Source organism: Apteryx mantelli, chromosome 6, assembly GCF_036417845.1.
Source record: "Apteryx mantelli isolate bAptMan1 chromosome 6, bAptMan1.hap1, whole genome shotgun sequence".
NCBI classification, from domain to species: domain Eukaryota; kingdom Metazoa; phylum Chordata; class Aves; order Apterygiformes; family Apterygidae; genus Apteryx; species Apteryx mantelli.
The window spans coordinates 46,638,797-46,663,796 of NC_089983.1; the positions used below are offsets into that span (position 1 = coordinate 46,638,797).

A 25,000-nucleotide genomic window follows, 5' to 3' on the forward strand; every position below is an offset into this window, starting at 1 on the left:
GTTGCAGAAACAAACAAAAAAAACCATTTATATTATAACTTAGACTTTGGATGCTTTTGATTGTAGTAATTTTACTCAAGCAGCTAAGGATAATAAAGAAAATGACTCATAGAACATCAATGGAAAACTGGCAGCTTTAGAGAGCAGCTGACACCCATGAAAATGTTTGAAAAATATCCCTATTTATAAATAATTCTGCTGACAGTATCATATACATGCTGTATTTCTTTCCCCCTTGCTAAAGAGATTAGCATGTAGAGAAGACCTTTGTTTCTTAATGTTTTATTTGTGTACGTTGCTTATGAATAGCAGGAAGTCAACATCCTATCTTTGTGACTTTGGAATTGGTGCTACGGAATCGATCATTGCTGTCACAAACAGCACGGCGACTTGAGGAATTGAATGTGGAGCAAGAGATAACAAGCACCGAGAAACAAACCACTTTACTACTTCTCCTTCCCCACCTACAACAAAACAATATGAACACATCAGGGCAGCTTTGACATTGCATTTTGCCTTCTAACGTGAGTACCCCGAGCGCTTGAAACGAGCAGTCAGCGTTTCCCTTGCTCCGCTTGCTCCTTGAGGATCCTGTCTTCCTGTCTGCTCGTATAGCACCAAAAACAGTGGCTCACTACGTACTAGCTCTTGCGAATATTTATAGTGACAATAAGGCAGAGAGCTTGGTGCTCTTTGAGTCGGTAAGAAATTTGCAGTTGACAGTAGGAACGGGTTTAGGTCCACAGCAGCCAACGGTGACAAATTTAAGCCCAGTCCCCCAGCCCTCACGCGGGGGAAAAAAGCCCCCTTCCACCCACCTCGAGGACTGCAAGATTTTTTTCCCAAGTGAGCAAATACAAATATATACATCTGCCACAGAAGCATAAGGGTTTCTAAATAAAATGTTGTCAGCCACTCACTGAGTGCTGAAGTAGTGTTAAGCTGCAGAAAACAGTATTTCCTTTGGCATTTCAGGCAGTTTCTAACCAATGTTTGAAACTCAAAACCAGTGCCAAGCCTAAACACATCTGGTTGATCCCAGGCCACAAATAGCACAGGAATGCCTTCAACACCTTCCAGAACTGCCATACTGAAAGCTTAATTCCAAAATAGAGCTGACAAAAAATACTTGTCAGCATGATGCCACACGACAAAACTCAGCAAAGCATGATGCAACCGTGAGATATCCAGACATAACATATGGTGCAAAGATTGGAATTAGTGAAGACCAATCACCAAACAAACTTAGATTTCAGAAGGCAAAAATAAAATCAAACATTAGTATGTTCAGCCAGATTTTTATTTTCGAAATGTCAAATTATAAGCTTAGTGTCATTCAGCTGAATACTGCAGAGTTGTACAACTATGCAAGCAAACACAATGCCAATTAGTCATTATTTTATATTTTATACTATTTTTACATGTATTAAAATGACAGAGCCCTGCTTTGCATGTTTTATTGTTAGAGCAGATCTTTAGAAACTTATTGGCAAAATGGACTGATTCCCTGGTAGTGTTGCTCATACTGAGCTAATGTGGCACGTGACCAGAAGAGGAATAAACTTCACCCACGAGCCCTCCCATCCTGTTGGTTGTAAAAGGGTGGCATTTCACTAATTCTTAAAGATGCAAGCACTGGGAGAGAAAGAGACACAACGACAAGAATAAGGACTAGAAGCTTGGCCATAGAAAGTATTTTGAACTGCATATGCGGAGGGGTGATCGGGGAAGCACGATGGAGGGTAGGCAAGAAAATTCCAACGGAGCTAAGAGGCCAGACAGGCGGGCTCCCATCACTGGCAGCACCACCGCGGACCGAGATCCAGCAGGAAGCAGCAAAATGCTTTAAGAACACTGAAAGATCTCAACTTCCAGGAAAACTCAAGCTCTTCCTTTATGAATCTGTTCTGCTTTCTTTTCTTTTACAGTTGCTGCCAGTTCACAAGAGCAGAGAAAGTCAAGCATAAAACAAAGTTCACTTTTGCAACAAAGTTGCTAAGAACGGATAGCAGGGAAAATGCTAATTTTTTGACCAATCTAGTCACAGCTACCCTTGAGTTTCACTGTGAAAGTTCACATTTAATAAGGTGCGATTAACAAATGCTCAAGAAAGCCAAAAATTGTATGTTATGAAATGAAGGGGAGATCTGGCAGGAAGGAAAATACAGGAGAAACCACAGATAAAATAACCTGAGTGACAGGGAAATTAGTGGATGCCTGGAAATTCAGACTTAAACTACATTTCTTTGTACAAAAGTTTCCTAAGTTTGCACACACACTGGATTCCTTTTTCCTTTTTTTCCCTTTACAGTAAAGTTTAAAATTCAAGCTCAATATATTGAATTATTGCAGTGTTGCTTTTATGATCTGTTTCCTAAATATGTGTTTCTTCAAATTCTACCTGTTTGTTGAAAGTCAAGATAAAAAAATATATACCCTGGACTCAAACCCTATGAGCTGTGCAGGTATATTGGCTTTGAATTTCCAGCTTTGACTCAGGTTTGAATTGGATCCAAAGTCAGAGGCAGGCTGTCTTCTGATTCTGAACACAACCTCGTCATGAAGGTGGTAATCCCACAATTTTAGCTCAAGAGATTTTAGCACGATCAAGTGAGTTATTCAGATTAGCTCAAAAATCCCAAAGTAATTTTGATCTAAGCACCCTTTCCTCAGTGAGGTGTATAAAGGCAATTTAACATGTATATCATGATGGAAACGGCTATTTCAACCCTGACAGAAGAAAAGCCCTCGCAGGCGAGGTGGGAACTTTCTGAATGCTACCAGGAGCCCAGCTGCATGCACCAAATATGCCTGTCTGCATTCCTACCTCTTCTCAACTGTCATCTTGAGCCCACTCAGATCAACATGTTACAGTCCTTTTGCTAGTGCTGCAACTATCTCAATAGTTGCTAATTTTGTTCCTCTTTTGTTCCTCATAGACCTTCTGCTTTTCCTCTGCACCTTTTTTTTATGTCCTTCTCCTCACTGAACTTCCACCCACGCTGTCTCAGTTCCTCCCTCTGACTTACTTTTCCCTATAATCTAGAAGCTCAAACCTTGCCTTGTTCCACTTCTCCACAATGCTCCTTCTCCTTTGCTTCAAATTTCCTAATTCTTTTCATGTATACTACACCCTTCTTTCTCACTCCAAATTTCTCTCTTCTTCAAGTTGTGGTTGATCTAGTCGCCCAGTGCTTTTGCTTTCCTCAAACAGAAGTCTATCATCTTGACTGCTTCTCTTTGACTGCTTCTTGGCCAGCCCCTTGCCTCCATCCACCTTTCCCAGGGACTAGGTGACATGCCAGTCCCTCAGTCTTTGCCTACGTTCCTCTTCCTTTATATGGGAAGTTCCTTAAACGTTGTACCTCCCGTTCCTCCTGCCTGGGGCCTCACTCCAGCCAGCACAGAGGCAGCCTTGCAGGGAATCATCATATTTTATAAATAATATTAATATTTTCACATTAATTTCTTTTATTACTAAAAAGATATTAGACCTATTTAGTCTATCACTTGCATCCATTCTAAGGACTTCCCAAATGTGCATTTTTGATCATGACAGCTTAAGCAAAGTTCTTTGTTCAGACACCACACAACATACCTTAACAGTGCATAGCATGCAGCTGTTACAACAGTAATTGAAATATGTTTTTAAATGTATCAGGTTTCCGAATATTTGCAGAAGATTTTTTTCCTGTGTGCAAAACTCAGTATTTCAACCATTTAAAAGAAGTGCGTAATCACTACAATGCATTAGTAGGCCACGAAACAAAAATGAAGTGTTTGACACTAGGGATGGGGAGAACCCTACAACTGTAGGTAGTCTCTGCTTCTCTGTCTGTCAACTATTTAGATAAGACACAATATTATGTATAAGAGTACTGTCATTCAGTGTCAAAACAACAGTGGAGTAGAGGTGGATCAAGAGGAAGCAGTTTTGGAAATCCCACCCTAAAGGTTTTACCCAGTCTCATCTGAGATGACCTCACCATGTTGGTCACGGCTGATGATGCTAGTAGTGAGTTATGCAAGGCAACTCAAATGAGTGCTCACGAAACCACTGTGTGTACCGCTGTGTGTTGTCAGGTGGATGCCTGATGTATGTCACATTTTACAGTGAAACTAGATGATAAATCTCTCTCAAACATTTAAAGGAAATATTTGGACTTCTTTGTATTCCACCGTCTGCAAAAAGAGGCTCCCACAGGGACTTGTGCTCATTTTACAGGCAGGAAATTATAACTAATCTGTTTTCAAAGTCTCTAAAATTGCACTTTGGTTAAAAAGAATCTCTAACAGCACATATCTCTCAATCTTCCTGGACTAAAAGTGTTTGACTGAAAAAAAACTATACATTTCTCATTTTCAGTGGTATAACACTTGTATATCTAGCCCTGCAAGTCATAAGAGATTAGATCATAAGCTGTCACTGGTCCCCAACTAAATATCACCCATCCTTTGCCTGAGGCAAATGGGTTTTTTTCTGTGGGAGGGGGCCAAAGAGAAATCCCACTCTTGGGAAGAAAGAAGGAAACATTTTTGTGACAGTTTGTTTTTATTTTTTAAAGGCAGTTCTTTGAAGCTGCTTGGGGGCTTGGATGTTAGATGTTGTCCCAGTGGAGATGGATTAGTGGCCAGAGCACAGCGAAGCAGTCAAAGGTGCAAGATAATGCAATTTATATATAATTGCTCAAGCTGCACCTGTTCTGTTTTGAATAGAAGACCTTGTCTCCAGAACAAATTTCACAAGTGCCGAATATACCCCTTTTTCTTTATTTGAGTGTAAAATGGGGAATACTAAACTTGTATCAGAGTAAAGCAAGAAAAAATAGCATGTAAATTTTTTATGAATCAAGCTCTAAATAAAGAAAACTCCTGAGCTGGGAATTCAAAATACTAGCCAGAGAAAGCTGATTTGCTACCAAGCTCAAGAACAATATTTAGTTTACAGAATCAATCTGGAAATAAAACCAGTGCTTGCATCAGCATGAAAGCTACAAAAATAAAAAAGAGGTCTTAATAAAATATACAGTGGAAAAGGAAAAGATGAAAGCACTAGTACAGCTATGAGGCCCTCAACAGCCCACACAAGTAATAAAATAGAATGTGATGTAATATAGAACAACAATGAAAGGATCCAAAATTTCTAGGTAGGATTCTGAAGAAATGCTTCCAGGTTTTGTTGTAGAGCAGGCACACTGCAAGTTTCCTCCTGAAGCTATAATAAAGCATTTGCTGGGTACAGCAGACATGGGCGTGAGGAAGGCAGAGCAGACGCTAACCTTCACCTTACTCCTGAATCAGCCCAGCACAACATTCATGGCACAGGGCAGATAATGACCCAGCAGTCAGGACTCTCTATTTCTAGGTGCTCCATTCTGTTGGGTCTTCTGCTAATTTGCCCACTACAGCTTTTCCTGCTTATCTGCAATGCAAACACTTTTTGATCACCAAATGGCACCAATGCTTTGCCATAAAGACAATCATCCTCTTCCATTTTTAGCAATGAAAGTGTCTTGAACCCTGTGCAAAGTAGTTTGTAGAAATCTGAGCTCAGACACAAATGGAAATGAAGCAGTATCTGCTCAGCTAATTTCAACATGCGACCAAAGTCAGGGTGGGTTCACAAGTCTCCACAGGAAAATTTGAGCACTGATTTCCTACACTACCTAGGATGCTCTAAACCCTAATTACAGTACTGCATCATCTGATTTATAGACATAGAATCTTATGAAGCTCAAACTCTAAAATGAACACAAAGCTCCTGTTAAAATTAAATGACATCCTGAAATGAAGTTGGCAGAAATCAGTCCCGCAGCAACTGCTGGACTCTATACCAAATTACAAATCAACCACAGAACCAATGCAATTCACTCACTGCAGTAATGCAGTAAGTTTTCCTTGTCCACGTGAAGTGAGAACCTATAGAAGAATACTGCTAATACTGCATAAGTTAAAAATTCTGGATTGTAGAATTTGAGCCCCATTTTCCACTGTGTTCAAGCTGTAGCAGGCACAGCGTACAGAGGTAATCACAGAGAGGTCTTCAATCTGCAGCCACATGGTCCTACCGAAAGTTAATGGCCTGACACAGAACACTGGCCAAATCCCACTCTTCTCTTGCCCTGGCAGGGAAGCTCAACTCCGCCACAGTATCTGCAACATTCCTATTTAAGTTTATTTTTATCATTTATTATTTTTATATATAATTCCTATTCCAAGTTTATTTTTGCTCCAAAGACTTTTTGTGGGTCAGTCTTTGGGAACTGCAAAGCAAGATTGTGGCCTTCTCTATCTGACTCTTTAACCTTCATTCTGGCATTGGTTGCAGTTATGTATGTGGACCATGAAAAGTGGTGACAAAGAAAAATCTAACTGATTGGTCAAAGATCAGAAGAAAAGACATTTTTAACATAGGAAAAAGGACATCAGTATGAAGACAGCACCCACTACTCGTGCTTCTCCAGGACAGACAGCAAGTGTTCCAATTCCTCCTAAGATGTTTTTATTGAAGTAACAATGGATACTAATCAGCTGGTCGGAAAATAGAATCATACTTAATAACAAAGTTTTTTGACTTTTTAAGTTTCAAAAGTGTTGATTGAAAATTTGGCCCTGCTCTAATAATGACCCTAAATCCAGAAGATAATACTATTTTCAATTCAGTTTCTTGCATCAAACACAGACCGCAATTTGGCATATATATTATTAATGCAATTACAAGCTTTTTCCAAAACTATCACGTTAATTAGAGCTTCGCTTAAGATTCATGCTACATCATTAGCAAAAGTCCTAATACATCCGCCTCCCAAAGTTCAAAGAATGAGTTATCAAGGCTAGCCAAACAAAGTCTTCAGAGCACCTGAATACCTCTATCAACAATATGATGTGTGGAGGTTCCATAAAAGCAAACGCATTCTTAATAATACTTCACACTTTATATAGCAAGGTCCATCTGAGGATTTCAGCATGCATGAATTATGATTTACAGCATCCCAGAGAGGTAGGCTTGTATCATTTCTCCCTACTTCAAAGATAGGTGAAGGTGAGAGAAAGATTAAGCAATTTGCTCAGATTCACAGAGGAAGTCTGTGGCAAGGCAGAAAAGGACACAGATCTCTCAGCTTCAATGCCTGTGTTTTTGCCACAAGACCATCCTTCCTGTCTCTAAATGCCACTAGAGCTTTATGATGAACTGCAGTTCTACTGTATTAAATATGACACCATATATGTGTTCTGGATCATAAGGCTGAATCCCATAAAATTGACAGACATGCAATTGAAAAGCCAAAAGGGACAGAGTAAAGAAGAGAGAGAAAATTTAATACGTCATAGCTGTGCGATATTTTTCCAGGCAGTAGGTTCCCATTCTACTTAAAGACCAGAACATATTTTTGCTTTTACAAATGCAGTTTATTTTGCAAATCAAGGTGATTGCACACATTTCAGCTTGTCAGATTTTCAGCCTTTCAACCATATGTCTGTCGACCTTATGGACTACCAACTTTATGGGATTCAACCATATGTCCAGATCCCGATATATATGAAGGCCAGTTCTAACATAAGAGCTTTACGGTAGTAGTGTAGTAAGCCATAATGTTTGCAGATGGCTGTAATAAAATCATTCAGGAGAGGAAAGGTGCAGGGACGTAAAGCCTTCAAAGCTTCTTCTACTGAATAAACAATTTGATCTGAATAATGTAGTGGGAAGCACATTCCACCAATGAACTGGCTGATCTAGTCCAAAATGTTGCTTTCAATTTTCTTGCCTAATCCCACGTGTATTTTAACTTCCTTTTTTATATTCCTGTGTGGGATTAGCTTTAAATTTTGGAAGAAAAATATAAGAAGGAAAAATAACAAAGTAGAGAATTTTTTAAAGACACAGTCCACTTCTGAATTGTAAATTTTTCATATGTGAAATGCCAAATGGTTATGTGCAGCCTGGAAGATGTATTAATAGAGAGGTATAAGTTTTTTACCATCACATGGTGAGACTGAAGAATGATGTGACTTGCTTCATTTCCTGAAGTGGGACTCAGCTTTCAAAGTTAAGGAGAGTTTCCTCCTGTGTAAGCTTTTTCTAACTCTAGGAAGCTGGAGGTTGGTTTATGTCCTGCTGCACAGTAATTCACATGATAATTCACATTCCCTTTGTCTAACTTGATATCTTTATTATTTGGGGAGCTCTAGTCCTGTTTTGCCCTAACCGAAACATGTGGAGCTGATGTATCTCCTTTGGGGAGCTTTCCACCTCCAGGCTCACTGCTGTCCTGGCTGCCCGCAGGGAAGGGAGCACTGTCTGCAATGAGAGCCACGGCCAGCATAGGTGGCATGGTGGGTCTTTTTCAACCCCAAATTTATTTTAAATGGATAATCTGCAGTAAGCTATGGCAAGCTTTTTTAACTAGACTAAATCAGTTCCTACTGGGGAAAGAAGAACAACTTCCCTGAGCATTAACAGAAAAATGAAAAAGCAAAAGGCAACCTGCTTCCACCGTTGGCATGTGAATCACTGCGAGAGCCACCTCTGTGATCTGTTTACTTTCAGATAGCTCAGCGAGAGTGAGTTCTTACACTGCTAACGTCAGGGGAAGTTTTTCTATCGGATTAAATGGTGCAGGGTCAGATAGTGTCTAAGAAACAAGAAATACACTGTCACTCTTCCCTCCCATGTCAGACTTTGTGTTGACCAAGTTTTACTTCTTGGTAAATGAACACAGTATTAGTACCTGCCTTCTTTGAAACGTGTTAGCATAAGGACTCATCCTGCGAGATGCTGAATGCCACGACTCCCACTGCATTCAGCCTGAGATGAGATCACTCAGTACCTGGCAAGATTCACCTCAAAGCTTGTGGAGGTTTTCTTTTTATTTTATGTGAGCCAAAAAAGACATCAAGAGAGAAATAAATAATACAACAGTCCCCCACCAAAAAAACAGAAAGAAAAAACAAGAAAAAAGTTGAACTGAGCTAAGCAAAACACATTATTTCTTCCCTATTGAAAGTCTCAGCATAGGCCAAACTGTATGTCACACGTGTACACTCATTAAATATTGTGAAATATAGCATGCAATGAAACTCTTAACTCCATGTATGAGACATTCATACCTGTGTGCTCATATTTGTGTCGCAGAAGGGAACTGCTTTTCTGGAATGTCTTGTCACATAAGTCACACGCATACATGCCACTTTCTGTCTTCTTGATCTTCTTTCGGGACAGACAGGAGTCAGAGTCTGTCATGTCATCGAGGCCTGACATGTAGTCTGGTGTGCCATCAAGCAATTCTCCCTGCGAGGTAACCACACCGCGCACGTAAAACACTGTGCCTCCTGCAGCCTCTGCCTGTTCACAACCCCCCCTTTTTTTGGAGGGAACTATTTAGTAAAGTCAAAACAATATCTACTGCGGCTCTCCGCCGGATAAAATCATTATCATTACGCATACGACTATGACTGCTCTCTTTTAGCTTGGGAGCTTATTTGTGGCAATAATAACTACGGCTGATGGGAACTTTGGAACTGATAAGGACCCTTGTCCTCCTCGGTCTTTAACCAGCTTAAAAAACTTCCTCTTTCTGAACATTCTGTAATAATAATGATCTACATAAACAGACAGTATATATCATAGATAGTAAATATTTCTGAGAAGCAGAAAACACAAAGGGGAGACCCTCTTCATGGACCATAAAAGGTATTGTAATATTTTAAAGGAATAAGTGTAAGTAACAGCTAAGAGATCATTCCTTTCAAAACATTGAAACTTGGATATATTCTGTATCTGTAGAAAGGTTTTAATTGAATTTTATATTTAGGTACAAATGTTATTATTATGCAATCCATTTAAATGTATGTCTCCCGACTAAAGGCCTCAAGCTATATTTTTATATTTAATTTTGTAATTTGAAATAGGGAATATTAATAACACTTTTTATCAATGTTCTATCTATGTTAAAACAGCCTTCAGCATTAAGCAATAATGAATGTGGATCAGTAAATTATTAAATTTCTTGATATTTATTTTGTCTTGATCCAAAGAGAGTGCAAACTTGCATGATAACATACATTTCCATTTGCTATCACACAGTTTGGTTTTCTTAGACTAGGTTTGCACTAATTAATATTAGAGAAGATTAAATAGGCTTAAATACATTTACAAAGAGGGCAGATGTACTGTAAATTGGAATAGTCGAACAGCTGTTATGGAGGTGCAGTGCTATTTATGCTCCTATTGTGCAAAGAGGGATTACAGCCTGGAGTGTAAAACCATACCTGATTTTCACATTTGAAACTATAAAACATTTACTAGCCAGTAAAATTACTAATAGACTGTAATAGGACATAGGGGAACATGCGCAAATGTAAGAAAAATTATTAATCTATAATCAGTTAATCTCATTTAACTAAACTCTGTATATTATATCTGAATACACCCAGCAGAAAGCTATAAAAGTATGTGACTTCTCTAGACCATCTCTTTGCTATAGGCATGTCAGTGGTGAAATCCTTCACTGTTTATAGATTGACTCTGGGACTAGTTGTACCCAGGCAAGAAGAGATGTTGACACAGATTATATGCCCGTAGAAAGACTTTGTGTATAATTAAGGGCCCTAGCTGCTACCTCTCCAGATAATTTCTGTTAATCTCTGGATTTCTTAGCAGCTTTTCCAGACGACTGGCAGGGATCGAAGGACTGGTAGTCTGCAACCAGCAGTAGGTGGGTTGAAAGATGGCCTGATGTGAAGCAATGCATCAATATTTCTCAGACCCTCGGAAACTCATGAGAAGAGACAAAGCCTTTCCTGCATGCAGTGGGTGAGCAGCCCCCCAAAACTATGAAGAAGGAAGCTCTGAGGAGCTTTAATGGGCTAGAACTATTATGAGACCCCTGCTTAGAGGGCTATGGTTTTTCACCCAAATGTGTGGGTGAGTCCCAAGAGCTTTCCCCTACTTCTTTTTTTCCCAGGGGTGAAATGTAGCTATGCTCACCATGAGGGGAACCCTGCAGAGAACTGTTTCCCTCCAAAGTTTTCATTTTTTTTCCGCAGGATGGGATTCTCAAGGACATTATTATTTATATACAGTTCTAATAAAGAACAACTCACCTCTTAATAAAATGATAAGCATTATGTTTGTTCAAAGGTATTGATACTGCTTCTGAACCTGAGTAAAAGCACTCCTAAGCTAATTTCAATTTGTTTTCCTACTCCACTACATTTTTGCAAGTTCAGACTAAAATAAACCCTGCTAATTCTGTCAAAATGCTTAATATAACTTTTATTTTTCCTGTAAGAGGACACATCACAACATACTAAATGCTAGCTTTTCAAAATAAATTGGTTGCAATGACAATTTACCTGAAATCCTTGTTTCCGCTGGTACTTTCTCCTTTGCTGCATATCAGCAAAAGTAGCTGCTCCAGTTGGGTAAGTATAGGCCATATGTGGTAGGAAGCTCATCTGATCTAGTCCTGGGTATGGTCGCAGCCCAGGAATACTGGTCTGGACTGGTGGCATAAAAGTGGCTGGGGGAAATGCGCTTTGTGGTGGAAGTGTTGTGTATAAAGGTTTGGCACTAAATGGGTTCATACCAAATACTGGGTTAGTGCTTTTATCCAGATTATTTGAATTAGAAAACTCCTTCTTGATAAAAGTCAAGTTCAGTGGCTCATCTGAGTTTTCAGATGATGAAGAAACACTGTTGTGTTCTAAATTTACACTATTAGATTTCGTTTTGTTCTTTGTGGCTATAATACTTTTGGGTTCCTTCATTTGTTTTGGTAAAGACAAGTCCAAAGGCTCAGCCTGAAGCTCCTCAGAAGAGAAACTGTTTGGAGTGTAAGAACTACTATGGGAGTTTTTAGAAGATGTGGAAGAAAGATTTAAAGGAGAAGGAGTATTGCTCCTAGAGTGGTCCAATTTATCAACTGGTTTAATATTGGTAAAATGAGGAGGTTTTGTTAGCCTGAGAGGAGTATCACAATTAGTAACACTGTTATGGAGTTCAGCTATAGATGGTGAAGTTATAGAGTCCACAGGCTTTATTGGAGATCTGGCTGACAAAGAGTCTTTAGTGGGAGTGTTGTTGGTGGCAGCCAGCGCCACCTTGGCACTGGTCCTTTCCAGTGATGGTGACCTGGAACTTGAATACTGGTAGACTTTTCGTTGTTCAAACCATTCCTTCACAAATTCCTGAGGAAGGCCAACAGCAATGGAAATTTTCAGTAGTTCATCAGAGTTGGGTTCCATATTCATAGCATAATATGCTTTAAGTACAGACATGTGGTCCTTGTATGGGTTGATGGGGCTAGTCATTCCTTTCTCAGAAAGTACTGATGACAGCAAGAGGGTTTGCTTATCAACAAACACTCCAGGTTTGTTGGGAACCATGTTCTCGTGAGGCTGAAGGACTGCCTTGATTTCTTCGTTCATTTTACACAGGTAACGCTCATGCTGATGCAACGGAATGGGACCAGGAAAGCTTTCTTTACAGAACTGGCATGAAAATGGAGTGGATACATTATGGTTCTCTATCATCTTATCTTCAGTTACCAGGTCTATTAGGGTTCGCAGCTTCTCTTTCTTAATGTTATTGAGCTGCCTCCTTGAGTCTGTGGTTAAGCTCTGGAGGCAAGCTTTGGCTTCATTGACTTTCTCTAATGTATAGTCAATAATACTTTTAGTGGCACCATTATGACTTACTACTGGAAGACCCACAGGGGGAATATTGGGGGAGGTAACTCCTTGTTCCTCTGCTTGAGAGCATGAATCCTTCATATGATAAACCTTCAACTTGGAGATCTCTTCAGCCTTGCAGTCCATTTTCTGCCTGGAAACCGTGTTGTCCACAATCTGTAGGACCTTCTGCACCTCACTTAAATTACTGCCTACCGCAGGAAACCCAAGTAGTGGTGCTTCCATCCCTACACCTAAGTGCTGCATTGGACTTTGAGCAGAAGTGTGAACTCCTAAGGGGCTGGTTGCTCCAAGTCCACCATTCATAAAAGGACTAGTTGCACTAAACCCATGTGAGGCCATAAGAACCTTATATTCATTGAAATCTAGTGGTTCTGTTTTAATTTTCAGTAGGCCTGTTTGTTCAGACATACTAAGTGGTTTGCCATTCTCCAGCTTGTTTCTCAGCTGTGTAATGGCTGAATTAGTAGGAGAGGAAGATACAGAATTAGGAGAAGAACCCGTCTTGATATTGTTTCTCATTCTGCCATTTACAGAGATTAAACCAATACACTTCTTGCTGCTGATGTGCGAACTGTAGGAGCCAGAATGGGAGAAACGTTTCTTGCAGTTTGGACACTCATACGGTTTTTCACCTAAAATGATAATTAAAACCAAATGTTAATTATCATTGTTGCTGTGATGCAAGTGATTGCATTTGATTATCAGACTGATTATCTGCGAATCCTCTGATTAATAGTGAGGAAAGTATCGGTTCTGCGAATACAGCCACATATTACCACTGCTTTATCCTTCTCTTTCTACAGGTGAGCCCGAGTTCTGGGTCAAACGGGAGAGATCCCATCTACTAGCTCCATCAGTGCGTGTGCCAGCAAAAGAATCCTTAGGTATCTGTGTCACTGTTAAAGTGCTATTAATGTCATTAAGTGTGTTGATAAAGGAGAGACCATGATTTTTTACGGCTTTACAAATTTAAAAATTAGTGCCACAAGTATAGGTGATTCCGTTACTGTCAGCACTTGGGAAAGTAAATGAAGAGTTTTTAATAATGACTGCTGCCAGACAGGCCACATGTCTTCATTTCAGCAGTCCTGAGGTCAGCTGGACCCACCATCTGCAGCTCAGCTATAGAGCGCCAAGGTGTGAGACTGGCTCCAAACTGACTACTGCTGTCATAGGTGAGTACCCTGTGGCTAAAGTAGCCAGGTCAAATCCAGACTGTCCAAATTTGTTTCTTTTTTTTTTTTTTTTTTTTTTAAGGAATTGAGCTATATTGAAAATGAGCATGCTATGGGAAACTGAATCCTCCTATTATAATCATGTCTGCACAGGGGGAGATTTGTGCCTGGAGAGAGCCTGGCGGAATTTTGTGTGCACATCATGGTTTGCTGTTACAGATCTGTTGCATCAAGCAGCAGAACAAAAATGCACCGTTCATTCAATATAAGACATTTTTCACTTACTCGTTATCTGAGAATATGAGCTGTGTTTCATTTATGGGGACTTTTTGTTATGAAAAATATAATGCACTCTTCAGAATCTGACTGAACAAAAATGAATGAATGGTTCTGAACTCAAACTGCTTCACAAACAACCTATATTATTTGTAAGAAGCTTTACTATTTCAAAATCTTACAGCAAGACCATGGTATTAACAGCATGATAAATGAGGATGACTCAGATATCATTTATGAAATACCTTAGTATCTCCAAGAAGCTAGAAGCAGAACTGTGTAAATTTTAAGCAGTCTTTAAAACTCAGCTAATTAAACAAAATGCAAATGAGAACACCAGCACCTCCGCTACTCACCACTGTGAATTCGCAGGTGTTCCTTCAGATGGTGTTTATATTTGAAGGCCTTGCCACACTCAGTGCATTTGAACTTGCGATTGCCTGCTCCTTGGGTCAGCATTTGGTGCTGGGAGAAAAAAAGATACCGACATGAATTTTATGCAAGAGAAACCAAGAATCTCTAGTTTAAAAACAAAAACAAATTAATGTGGCTCTGAATTTATCAAGCAGACCAAAAGGTCTGCGTGTACATTTATTTGTCTCATCAGTGTTGCAATAAAAATCAAAATGTTGGCAGTAAACCGAAACAAATGCGAAAGTACTTTCACATGAGCATTCGATATTTGCTTTAGAATTATCTCCTAAGTCTCTCATCAGAAATGTGTTGCTTTAAGGTATCTTACAATGAGAGAAACTGTTTTATAAGAAGATTTGTGGTCCTTAATATTCCTAGTAGATTCTGAACATGTGGAACTCCACTTGTTTAAAAATTCTGTTTACTGTGTGAGTAGAAAATACAGAAACACTGTCGTTAGTGGCATTTCATTAAGGTTTAATTCATTATCAGACAAAAGAGACTATGTCTTCGGCATGAGTTGCTGCTGATTTTTTTTTTTTTAGATCAGACCAGCAGGAAAGACTTCAGTTACCTTTCTTACCATGTTTTCCCCCAGTGCTGTTCTAAGCAACAGGGGCAAAACCAGAGGAAAGTTGCCTGAAAGGACAAGTTAAAAGCAGCAGAAAGATATAATCAAACACAGCTGACCTTTTTGAGCAAGTACAAAAAGCCTCGTGACTGTGAATTGTAGGGGAGGGGAGGAAAAAAAATATCATCATCCTCATCATAATAATACAGCCATCCTGGATGCTCAAGGTAGGAGGTCAGCGTGTTTCGGGCAGCCCCGACACAAAAGCCGACTGCACACAAAAAGGCAGCGCAGAGCCGGTATGACAACTGCGAGGGTGTGCTGAGTCTTCCCACATTCCTGGCGAGACAGATGGCGTTGCACGGGACACAGGGAGGGCTGTTCAAACAGCAGCAACCTTCAAAGATCAAGCAGAGCCCGGCCCGCCGAGCGCCATTGAGGGACCCGTGCTCATATGTTGCTGAGTTGCATAAACAAACAGCAACAGCTGTTTTGTCTCCCCCCATCGCCCTCCGAGGACTACTATAAACTTTAGTTGTGCCACTGTTAATATGATACAATCATTTTAATTTACTAATTGTAAATGCCACGAGCAAATGAGGGGACTTTTCAACACCAAAGCTACCATTCATAATGCGCCAACACGAGCGCGCTCTCGCATGTGGAATTTCAGGCGGTTATGTTGGGTAAATATCGGGAGGTTTTCCCCGGTGTTTTTAATGATACGGAGCAAAAGGAAGGGGGGGAAAAAAAAACCTTAATGTGGATCAGCTTAAAAAAATACATATGTGGAAATGTGTTTGTCTACCAGAAAAGCCTGAGAAGGAAAGAATATGAGAAACTGCTCCAGAATCATTTATATTGATTTAAGATCAAGGAAAAGATACGGTTCTCTTAAAAATGCTAATTGCAAAATTGTGTGATTAGAAGATGTGTGTTTGCCTAACTGAATTTACCTTATGCTGAGAAAAACCTACCAAGAGAAATACAGCTGATCATGATTTTCGGTTATTTAAGAAAAATAAATATGGCATAAAGCCTTTATAATTTGACACAATGCACATATCTATTTATTTAAGTTTTAAACATGCCATTTGAGTTTCCATTACAACCCTCCATAACACTGGTTTTCAGAAGTAATTCTCTAGCGAGGACAGAAGCAGTTTTTCCTGTAGTATATGAAGAGTTTTGTGATACAGCTCTTTTGACAATCTGCTTTATGAGTAAGCATCAAAAAAGCTCAGTCACCTGTTTGAAATACACAGCATTTCCTTAAATGCAACAGTGATACCATATTACATGCATCAAATCATGAAAAATTGCTTTGATTTATTAGATATTTGCTGCCGGGCTATAAAAATTATAGTGATGCCACAATTGTAATGCATGCATATGTTAGTGGTATAATCACACACAATAGCCTATATGTACTGTAGTAAGAGTTATTGTAAGAAAGTGTAATTATATTTAACAAACGATCCTACCAAACATGCATAATTTTATGTGATTGAAAAGGTTATTCAAAAAGTAATGAAAAAATATTAGTAGATCCTTTAGTATGTCTTTGAGATCCTATTTGCAAAACTGCAAAGTAAAACTAGGTGAAAAATGGAATTAAAATTGCTGAGATGTTTAATAATGTATAATTAAAATGCTACAGTTTCATTCACTTTTTGAGGAACATAAAAACGAAACTAAAGTCAAGTTAAAGTGCAAATAAAATTTCTAAATTAGAAATTAACACACTCATTCGATCGTGAACATAAGACTATTAAATCATATTAGAAGAGACCATCAAAAAATCATTTAGACCTCAATTAAAGCTATTACCATTAAAAGATCTGCATCTTCAAAATGCCATGAAAAATTAATAATGATTGCCAATCAAAGCAATATCGTTTCTCTAAGGGGTTATTATAGAAAGAAATCACTTAAAGCCAGCCCCCCACCTGATCTGTCCCTGGCTTGTGTGTCACCATATGCCGCTCGAGCTGGGTGCGGTAGGCAAACGTGTAGCTACAGAGAGGGCACGAGAAGTTCTCCTCATTCTTCTCGTGGCGGTACTTGATGTGCTCCTTGAGGGACGTCAGGCGCTTGTAGCCCCGGTCGCAGTAGGGGCAGGTCAGCAGTTGGGCAAAGGCATCTGGAGTTCCAGGTGGCAGGTCTGCAGCCCCGAGACGGGGGAGAGAGAGGCAGGCCAAAAGGTCAGGAAATCAATGGCAGCTAATGGGCTTCTTGCCCGGGATGGTATGACAGGAATCGCTGCAATCTGCCGCGCGCGTCGAACCGGCCGCAGAACGCACCAGTCCCCGTACACACCCACTGCAGACTTGCGCGAAGCGCTTCATACTGCTCTCGGAAATTAATTACAGACCTCGCTCCTTCGCAGGACTTCGGCAGCTCCAAAACTAAGAAATACTTTTCTCCATCAATTGATGATTTGCAGTCCAGCTTTAGTTCATTGTATTACTTACGCCATTGACCAAATCATTCTTATGGGCACTTTTTCAATTATTTATCAAGGAATCAGAGAGTGATGGGTCAGCAAGCCTATATTTTTGGCATTAAAACTCAATACTTCCAAAACTTAGAACTATGGTGGCATCATTTCTCCCATTTAAAGTAAGCTTTAAATTAAGCTCTTTAGTTCTTCCGCAAAATAATACGAATTTGCTGACTAAAAATCACAATACACTAAAATTACAGTCCCAATCTTTGCTCATGAAATTCCATGCCGCTGCAGCTGTTCTTCAATTTTTAAGGTAAACACCCAGGCATGTAGTGCATTTATAATTGCAACAGCTGCAAGAGGTCAGGATACTGGCTAAAAATGAATTACAGCCTCACCATTTTCTTCTTGCCCATTGGCTTCTGGAGTGCCAAGGCGAGACAGTTCCTCGGGGGCTTCTGGGTAAATAATGGCTGTGTCACTGCGCTGTAGGTACTCTGCTATGCTGACTGCATGCCCATCTCCTTCCTCCAGTTTCCTTTTGGCAAAATATTCCTCAAAGTCCGACGTGCAATTTGCATTCTTAACTAAAATGAAAGAAGGGGAAAAGAAGGGGTTTTGAGTGCATCCTCCCTGAGAGCTTGGGTCACCTAACGTCGCCGCTTGTGAGAAGAGCCGACATTCGTTCTGGAGCTACCAGTCTGCAGCTAGATCCTTGCTCTCATTAGTCTTACTCTGCCTCTTAATACAATTAAAGTGGGCTTCCCACTGACTGGGATTGAAGTAAGGCCCAGCAGTTAAATTAACAAGAATATGGACTTTATGGGGCAGCAGGGGAAGTTCATGAGGGCTTAGTAATGCAGGTGATGCTGCACCTGCGGAACGTGAACCTCCAGGGAGCTCCTCGGGGAGCCGGTGGCTTTTGGGATGGACACAGCAGCTCAGCTGCCCCAAACCCTACACACCTGAGCTTTGCCTCTGAGACATTTACCACCTCACAGACGGTATGTGCAGGTATTAAGAAGACAACCACCTCCGAAAGATGTCCTGTCTCCTGTTCTTTTGTGATGGTTTCAGAACAAAATAGTGCTCGTTAGAATTTGTAATATCTTCCTTTTATTTTTTTTCTCCCTGGAAAATTAATCTATGGGTAATTTACAATGGGAGAATAGACTGCTTTAAAAAATGTCTTGCTTAGTAGATTTTTACAAATAGAACCACATGTTTTAGACCATAACTTGGATACAGAGCCTAAAACCACTTTTACAGTTTGTACGAGAGTTTTCCTCCTTTTCCTTAAATGTAAACCTGACTTTTTATTGTCCATGCAATGTCCATGAAACATAATATATTCTCAACCACAAAACATCCCGTTACTAAAAATATGCTCTTCTCCTCCATGTAGGAACGTTCCATACAGGAAAGATCTTTAAAAGTCTGGGACACTATAGACAAATATTAATACAAATATATCAGAAAAGAAAGGAACAGATCATTTTCTTTCTCTGTGTTTTTTTTGGTTTTTTTTTAAGCAGACTTGGAAGACACAGTTGGTGGCAGGGAATTTAAGGTACTTGTTTTTAACTGGCCGTAAATGAAAAGAATAGCTAATGATTGATTACATTTTTAATGTATTTCTCCTTAGGTGAAATAAGAAAATGAGGCAAAGCTATAAACTCTTCTACAGCTCGTGTAAAAGTAAAATATTAAATGGTGTGATTCTGCTCTCATTTACACCAGGGAGTTATATGGAGTAACTTCAGGGAAATCAAAGGAGTTATAGCAATAGGAAAGAAGATCAGGCCCTACCAGATTTCACCAGTTTCTAGCCACTGGAAATGAGAGAATAACCAATTCCTTGGCGCTTAGAACTGGGTAAAAACTTTGCCTCCATTTCCTACAAAAAGGAAAGGTGATATTTGCAACAAAAATGAGGTGTGGTTGCTGACGGTGGCAGAACTGGAAGTCTGAAAGGGCCCGATGTGAACAGTTGATCTGGCTGGCATTGATAAAAGTAGATATTCAGCTATGCAAACCTCATCCCTTTAACCGATAAAATCAAATCCTCCGCCTGAGACAAATATGCCCTATTTTTTGTACAAAAAAGAGCGACTTCTCAAACGTGCGACAGCATTTTAGTGACAGTGACCAAATGGCACAGCTCGTAAGACCCTGCTTCAAGAAGGAAACTTCTTTCCCTGCTGCAGCGGTTTTGTAGGGAATCAGTAAACCAAAATATTTTTCCTTCCTTGGCCTTTCAGTAGCTCTTGTTATTGTTTGTTATCAGCACGAGAAATAGCACCTCACCTTCCCCCCGGCCCCCAAGTGACCTCTGGGGAGGGGGGGTGCCGTCAGGGGGCCACGGCGCCTTACCTCCATTTTGTCGCTGTGAGGGAAGCACAACAAAATGGCGGCTGCCTGAGCCAGCCTGCACGCAGGAGCACCGTGCTATGGCTTTGACCCTGTTTTATCAGGACAAAGCGCCAACATTGTGCTTTTAGTCGGAAACCCCACTTTTTACTCTCGCCGTGGCAAGCCACCAGGCGAGGACCGAGTTAATGCGAGGAGCTGCAGTCCCAAACCAGGACCCCCATGAGGTCCTTCACGCCTGGAAGTGTGCTTGGGAGCTGCTCCAGTGCGTTGCAAAGGACTGTTGCGATACTGCTGGCTTTGGGGGTCTCAGATCTGTGGATTATTTAGCTTCTGTGTCTCTGCATGCAATCCGGGAGCTAAAGCAAATGTTTAGGTCGACATTATAAACCCCTAAAAACGAGGGGATTTAGTGGGAAAGCTGTCAGATCCTTAAGCGAAGCAACACAACCGGTGCTGTAACATTACAGATTAACGTAACTAGCAAAAGGTGACCACGTGTATCTGGCTTCTCACCAGCTATATTACTGAAAATGCATCTCTGGAAGCTCACCCAGTGTTACTAAAAAGGCTCATCTGATAATCATTAGGTTTCTCACTGGATTTCTGGGGGAAAGGCCTGCTCCCCCCCCACCCTAATTTGTTTTCCATGCATAAAGTCATGTTCCCGGAGTCCTTGTGGGCCGACACCGCACACACGGACACGTTCCCTTCCAGGAGTCGAGCGCTGTAGTGGGATCTACAGCAGGTGACCTCACCAAACAAGTCTTTCTTTAATTAATTATTGGAGCCTGGAGAGTAGAAATATTTTCAGCCCCAAAGGCTGATGCGGTCGTGCCACATAAAAATAAAAACACACAGGGGGAAACTGTCTTCGGAGGTATTTGGGGCCTTTTAAAGATAACGTGAGGGACAGGTTCAAGGAGCTTGGGAGACCATGTCTTTTTGTGTGGGAACTCTTACTGCAAGATGGTGATAGCTGCCTTTAATCGCAAACAAAGCTAATAAAACCACAGCCTTCATTAGCCAGGAAGTGAGAGGCCCCCATTGGTACACACAGATTACAGTCTGAAAACGGCCTATCCTTCGAACCTGCCAAGTTTTACTTCTGTTTTCCTCTCCCCTGAAGGTTTTTTTTTTTTCCTTCTTTAAATTATATTAAGAAATCCCTATTCAGAGCTTGTCAGATGTTAGCAATCTAAACCAGGGAAGTTTGTTGTTTGTTTGCAGGGAATTTGTTAATCTCCTTTCTGCAAACATCTCTGTTGTAATAACAGAACCAGGTAAAATAAAATAAACCATAGGAATTTATCTGTTCACATTTTAAAAACAGTTTCTACGAAACATCATTTTGCCAAGTAATCATTTCAGAGATCCCCAGATATATTTACAAATTAATTTAGCAGGACTAAAGCCTGAAATATAATTTTCACTCTAATGGTCACTTTTGTTTTTTCCTCTATAAAGCCTCCGTGGCTCATTGTAAAAATGCAGTTGATTAATGTATGGATAACAAGATATATTTTTTTTAAGCACCACTAGGAAGTGGCCACTCTGACAATAGCAGAATAATTTAATAACGGGAACTTTTCTTTCAGTTTTCTTTCTCTGCTAACGACATGCCGCAATGGATTTGGTACTAAAAATACTCCCTGATTGTTGCGTGCACCCACAGCAACTTTGTGGTTAGTTGTATGTGAATGACCTGAGTTTGAAACTGTATTCTCCACTTCAGAGTGCACCCTAGGTTGTTGAGGTACCACGCTGAGGAGTCAGTGAAGGGGAACAAGTTGTCCTAACAAGAGAGAGACTGTGCTGGCCCATCCAGACGTTAGCCTGTAAGAAGCCCCAGATGGCCCTCCTTGATGCCAGAAGGTCACTGCAACACGGACTTCGCTGAAGACAGAATTGCTGATCTGCTCCTTCTTCCACTGGGTCTCCCCTCAGCTATTTTGTTAAATATCCTTATTAAATACCCTTCACTGCTCTAACCACACTGAGAACTAATGACTACCTGCAGGCAAAGACTGAGGCAAGACACTGAGGTGAACTAAGTCAGCAGACGGGGCCAAAGCCTTGTTGCAATGGGAGGTCTGAAGGAGAACACTTTGAACTTCTCTCAAAATCATCAGGAAGCACTCAAACACCTCCTAGACTGACCTCACCTCTTTTCTCCTCAAATAATGGTCAACACACCTGAACAAGCTAGTCTGGGTTTTTTTTTTCACAGTTGCTTGCTCTGCTGTTACCATGCTGTGTGTGAAGGACTTCACAGCTCCTGTCACCTGGCATCTTTCACTCACAGTGAGAAGATTAGCAAAGACATTTCGTTTATCAGATGATTTAATATGACTAAATAATCTGACATCACTCTTAAGAGACTATGGAGACTGCATCCATTGTAGAAATATGTTCTACCCAAACTACCTAGACACCAGTCTCTGCTACGAGAGATGGCTCTGAATAGTTTAGTGATTAAAGATTTGAATTAACACTAGCAGAGTATCAGACAACTCTTAATGGTTATTTAAGCAAGCCACCCATTGGAGCAAATAGCCGTTTGCTGCGAGTAAAGAGGAGGTGGTGACTTTTGCATAGGACACTTGGGGAACGTCTGCTGCTGGTGGATGTAACGCCCAGAGTAACTTTTACATTTTAAATGCAGACCTTTTACAATGGTCTTTGAAATGTGAGTTTCCAATGCACCAGTCAGATAAGGGGAACCCTTAGCTTCTCCCCCAGAAGCATGGTTTCTACCAGCTTTCAGAAGCGGCAGGACCTACCACACCCCCGGAGTGGGTGAAGACGAGGGCTTGTTTCAGAGGGTTGGCTGCTGGGCTTGCTGAGATGGTCTGCACTAGTCTGCACCGTGTAGTGAGGCCGAAGGAGAACCCACAGAAGGGTCCATCAGATACTGGAAGGAAGGGGCTAAGGGGACACAAAGTTTTCGCCCTCAAGCAGACCACATTGCAAGCACGAGAGAGTCAAGGCCTGTTATGGTAAGGAAAATATGTGCAAAGGAAGTCACACGGCCTGATAGGGGACCTCAAGGCTCTGGTAATGGTAATTCAGATAACCATCAAGTCTTTTTTTCTGAATCAGACATCTTTTAAAGTCCTGTTTCTCCAAGTGCTAAATACAATTTGTCACATTATTAACGTCTGTTAGAAAAAAAAAAATCTTTAAAATACGTATGCATGCAGTTCTGTACAGCAACATCATTAAGTATATATGTAATGATAAACTGTGACTCTGTGCCACTCTCTTTTCATGCATAATAAATCTAATATATGAAAAAAGCACTGACATGGTTTTATTTTTCTATTATTTTCCCTCTCAAGAATTAGAAAGTAAATTTCTTGTGTTATTTAATACGAAGATTGGGGATTCTGTGTGGGTGTTGCCAACATTAGGAAAGTATGAGTAATAAAATCCTTGCAATGCTTAGGTATCACCTTTTACAGTAACATTTCTAGAGGTTATTACCTATGAACTAAATATCATAATGCAATGTATAGAAGTGTACTTATACTAGAAACCATTTACTTTTAACCCTGTAGATAAGGACTATCTGCAACATCTCAAATCATAACTCAAACAAAATGCAAAATAAACATTGTGTAATGTATGGAATTCAGCTGTGCTAAGGATCGAAAAGGGTCTTATGGCCTTTGGAAAGAACATCGTAAACCCCAAAATTCATTTGGATTAAAAAATAGTAACAGAAACCTTTTGCTGTTTTTTTCTCAGCTAGAGAAAAAAGAGATGGCACAGGGATGATGCCTGCTAAATATCTCTGTCCCCTTTCTTGTTCCACAAAATGTATTGATTTCTAAGAAGAGGGGAAAGAAGGAGATGTGGAAAGTGGAAAAAAAAAAAAAAGATTAGCTAGAAACATAATAATCTCATAAATATGCATTTAAAGTGTGTGTGTCTGTGTATCTATGTAAGGGGTTTATGCGTGTCTTTCTGAAAAGATGTTTGCAGTCTCTGAAGTAGCTTACTCTGTGTACCATGCGAATCTGGGGTTGCCAAGAAGAGTGCACCCCATCCTCATTATCAAGCTCTTTGTACAGTCTCTCTCATTAAACGACTACTGTATCTTGGTCCAGCTACTTTAAACTATAGGATATTCACCCTTGCTGGGAAAACATCTCCTCATGCTGCTGAAAACTATTAGCTTACAAGGATACTGTTAAAATGAGTTAGGGGCTGAAACATCACAGGGTGGTGGTTGGGGCTGGGGGGGCAGAGACTTTCACTGAATGAATTTTTCACTGTACCGTTGCGATTGAATTGTGAAAAATTTAAAAATAGGAGAATTTTGTAAACATTTCCCAATTGTTAAACTGAAAACAGGAAAGAAATTGTTCTGTCACTTCTTTTCTTCATGCACAGCTAATTCTAAATGACATAACACAAAAGTGATGTTCAAATAAGCCAAAACCTTACCTGTACCATTGTTTCCAGTGGTCTGAATTGTGGCTTCAGGCCCCATAGTGTCATAATCTTCCTTCATTTCTTCTGTGAAATAAGCATGCACATTTTTAGCATTTGCACATTATTGAACTGCTTACAAAACTAGCGAGCACATTGCAGTAACAGGGAAGATTCTTATAAAGGAAACAGAAAAAGGCCTGTTGTAGGCCTCTATACAATGGCTTTGTTCTGGGAATTGAATGAATTCAGTAGTGCTACATGGACAAGAACTTATTTACTTTAAACATTACAGCAAGTGGTGGAAAACAGTACTATTTGTTCGGGGCAAACGAAGGGCTTTTCCCAATATCAAATCTCTTAAGCAGTCTCATGTTAAAAAGGGATTTTTTTTCTTATTTAAAAAAATAATCAGTTAGCAGATGCTGAAAGATCTATACCTGGAAGAAACAGCAAATATAAAAGGAAGATATAAGAAGATCTTATATCTCTATTTCTATCTATCATCTCATAGATCTCTTGAGTTGCCATCGTCATTTTAACCTCATTTGAAGCAATGCATGTGTTAATATCAAGCAGTGCAGAAATGTAACAAATTTTCAACTGTGGGCA

The 25,000-nt window shown here is 40.1% G+C and overlaps 1 protein-coding gene across 3 annotated transcripts in view; it reads right to left on the bottom strand.

The window, feature by feature from the left end:
* Window positions 1–25,000, bottom strand: part of ZEB2 (zinc finger E-box binding homeobox 2) — a 128,805-nt gene that overhangs the window by 19,108 nt on the left and 84,697 nt on the right. For 2 of the 3 annotated variants that reach the window (XM_013959677.2, XM_013959678.2), the window contains exons 3-8: window positions 24,404–24,475; window positions 17,980–18,168; window positions 17,082–17,296; window positions 14,504–14,612; window positions 11,356–13,328; window positions 9,109–9,289 (exon numbers count right to left, since the gene is read on the bottom strand). In XM_013959677.2, the coding sequence (XP_013815131.1) occupies window positions 9,109–9,289; window positions 11,356–13,328; window positions 14,504–14,612; window positions 17,082–17,296; window positions 17,980–18,168; window positions 24,404–24,475 (2,739 nt within the window). The remainder of the gene's footprint in view (window positions 1–9,108; window positions 9,290–11,355; window positions 13,329–14,503; window positions 14,613–17,081; window positions 17,297–17,979; window positions 18,169–24,403; window positions 24,476–25,000) is intronic. The other variant, XM_013959680.2, reaches the window with a different exon arrangement.